Below are 2465 nucleotides of genomic sequence, written 5' to 3'. Positions count from 1 at the left end.
GCGCCCCCCAGCCGCGCCGACCCAGGGACTGCCCTGGCCAAGGCGGCGGCAGCAGCTGCCGACCTTCCCTCGCCGCGAGTCTGCGGCCTCTGCACCGAGCCCAGCCCCGGGAGGGCCGATTCCCAGTCTCCTCTTCGCCCTGAGCAGGCCCGGCAGTCGCCGCAGGTGAAAGTGTCAGCGCTCCCTGCATACCTTAGGGTCCTGCACACTTCACAGCTGTGCGTAGGCGGGGGCGGCCGTCCCCTCCCCCACCCCAAGATAGCTGAAGAGATGTGGGTCCAAGTCACTGGATGGGATGGAGAGGGTGCATCTGGATTATCTGAATTTCATCAAGGCTTTCTGGTTCCACCTCGGCTAAAGACCTGTGGATTGGCAAGTGATAAATTGAACCATCAACCCCAACTGTAGGGGTTCCCAAACTTGTCCACACATTGGAACACTTGGGATTCCATCCAGGCGCCTGAGTTCCAATTGTAGAAATTGGGATTCCCGTGTGGCTCCCAGGCGTTGGGTTGCTATTAAAGATCCTCAAGGGATTGGAATGAGCAGGCTCGTTTTGGAAATGAGGAGTCAAAGCGATGCTAATAATTACTAAACAATCCACACGTTTCCTTTAAAAAATTAATATTTTAAAATTTGCTACAGGGCTCATCTCACCAGAGAGACCAAGAAAGAGAAAGTGAGACATGTTTCCTCTTTTAATCCCTAGGAGAACTCAGTCATTGCCTTTCCCCTCTTTCAGAGAGAGGAAACAGGTTAAAAAATGTATGTAAGATTGTACACCAAAGCAACCTTAAAATCCTAGTACAGAAATTCAGGCAGAAGTGAAACAGTTCAGGCCAGAAGCATAGCTTGCCCTATTCAGTACCTCCTTGCTGGTGGCATTTGGAATAAAAAGGAAATTTTTAAAAAGTGAAGCATCTAGAGTACCAGAGTACTATTGTATTAGGTCCCTGGAATGTAAACTCTTCAACAGCAGGGCCCTACTCTTTTAGTTTTGGGATTTGTGCCCAGTCTCCTGGAATGTAACAGCCCAGTTTTTTATTAAGTTTTTATTTTTAAAAATTCATGGGAGAGCAGGTGCACAAGGGACAGAGGGGCACCTGCCACAGGTCCCATCATGCTGTGCTCCTCCTTCCCCTGACCTCTGGCTCCTCTGGATCTTGGGCACTGATGTAGGCACCCAGGATGTTTTCAAACCAATTTGGGGATCCCAGTCCTGCCTAGTCCATATGGCTTCCAACACTGCACATAGTTTGCCTGGTACAATTGGTCAGGTTGGACTAGAAGTTTAATAATGAATCACTGATTCGATAAATTTAACAATTAAAGTGTATATAGTTACTTGCTAACTATAAATCACACTTTACCTAGTAGTTAGGATTCATAAAAAAATAAACAACCTTCTGAACAATGAAAATATTACCCAGTTATATTTCCATTTTTATTTTTACCTGTTTTTCCATCTTAAAGCATATAAAACCAAATATAAACGTTTTATTCTTTTGTGTACTACACAAGGCACTTTTTCACTTTTGCTACTTTTATAATGATTAATGGCAAGCTTCTGTTGAAGTTTGTCAGAACACTGGCTCTTCCTTGAAAAGTAGACATCATGATAAATGTCTTACAACTTTTATTGCTATAGTTTCTAATATAGTCTTTAAAAGACTCTCTCTTGAAAGTAGCTATAAACCCTGATCATCAGTCCCTGATGGCCTCAGGGGAGTTAGAGTTGTTAGTCAGGTGAGACACTAGAGGAGTCAGCACAACGAAGTGGTGGTTAAAGCACTGGGCTCCCACGTTGCTGGCCACAGTTTGAGTCCTGGACCGGGTAGCTTTCTCTCTCTGTCTCTCTCTGGTCATATTGAAGAAGAAGAAATCAAGTTAAATGATTGTTTTTGTTTTTTTGAAAGAAATAATAGAAGCATTTCATTACTTACAGGTCCACAAGATAAGACAGATGGATGTCCATAAAGCAGCAGGGAGGCAGAGACTGCAAGGTACTCACTCAGTAAGCAGGGAGCAAAAGAGAATGGTGGGGTCCTCTAGAGCCATGATTTTATTAAGGCCCATGGGTATAAGGCCTGTGCACATTATGGCTTCAGCATTCACAAGGGGTTTGTGGGTTGGCTAGTTTGGAAAAAAAAAATACACCAAAGGGAAAGTTTTTTACAAGATGTGTTGACCATTAGCTTTTATCACGGTCAGCAGCTGTGGGATGCATTGCATTTAGGACCCATGGAATGAGGAAGAAGTGAACTGTATCACAAAACCACACAAGGAGTGGAAGTTATAACTAGGTCAAAGGTAATGGAGTACAATGGAATTTCAAATAGTTCACGTTGGGCCTGAAAGTGGATGCTGAGGCAGCAACTGTGAAACAAATGTGTGAAAATACTTGACATTGCACACCACTATCACAACTGTGTCTGGCTTATTCTACACATTCAGTAACTATCTGC

General features: G+C 44.1%; 1 protein-coding gene across 1 annotated transcript in view; it reads right to left on the bottom strand.

Annotated features, from left to right (window-relative positions):
* The window catches only part of CRPPA (CDP-L-ribitol pyrophosphorylase A), a 359812-nt gene extending 357714 nt beyond the window's left edge, over positions 1–2098 (bottom strand). The window contains exon 1 of the mRNA XM_027768352.1: positions 1944–2098. Coding sequence (XP_027624153.1) covers positions 1944–1975 — 32 coding nt within the window. The 5' untranslated portion in view covers positions 1976–2098. The remainder of the gene's footprint in view (positions 1–1943) is intronic.
* Between the last annotated feature and the right edge of the window lie 367 nt (positions 2099–2465).

The sequence above is a fragment of the Tupaia chinensis genome, unplaced genomic scaffold (genome assembly GCF_000334495.1).
Source record: "Tupaia chinensis unplaced genomic scaffold, TupChi_1.0 Scaffold145916_1, whole genome shotgun sequence".
NCBI lineage: Eukaryota > Metazoa > Chordata > Mammalia > Scandentia > Tupaiidae > Tupaia > Tupaia belangeri.
The sequence above is the reverse complement of the archived record's forward strand: the minus strand, read 5'-3'. Positions and strand labels throughout refer to the sequence as shown.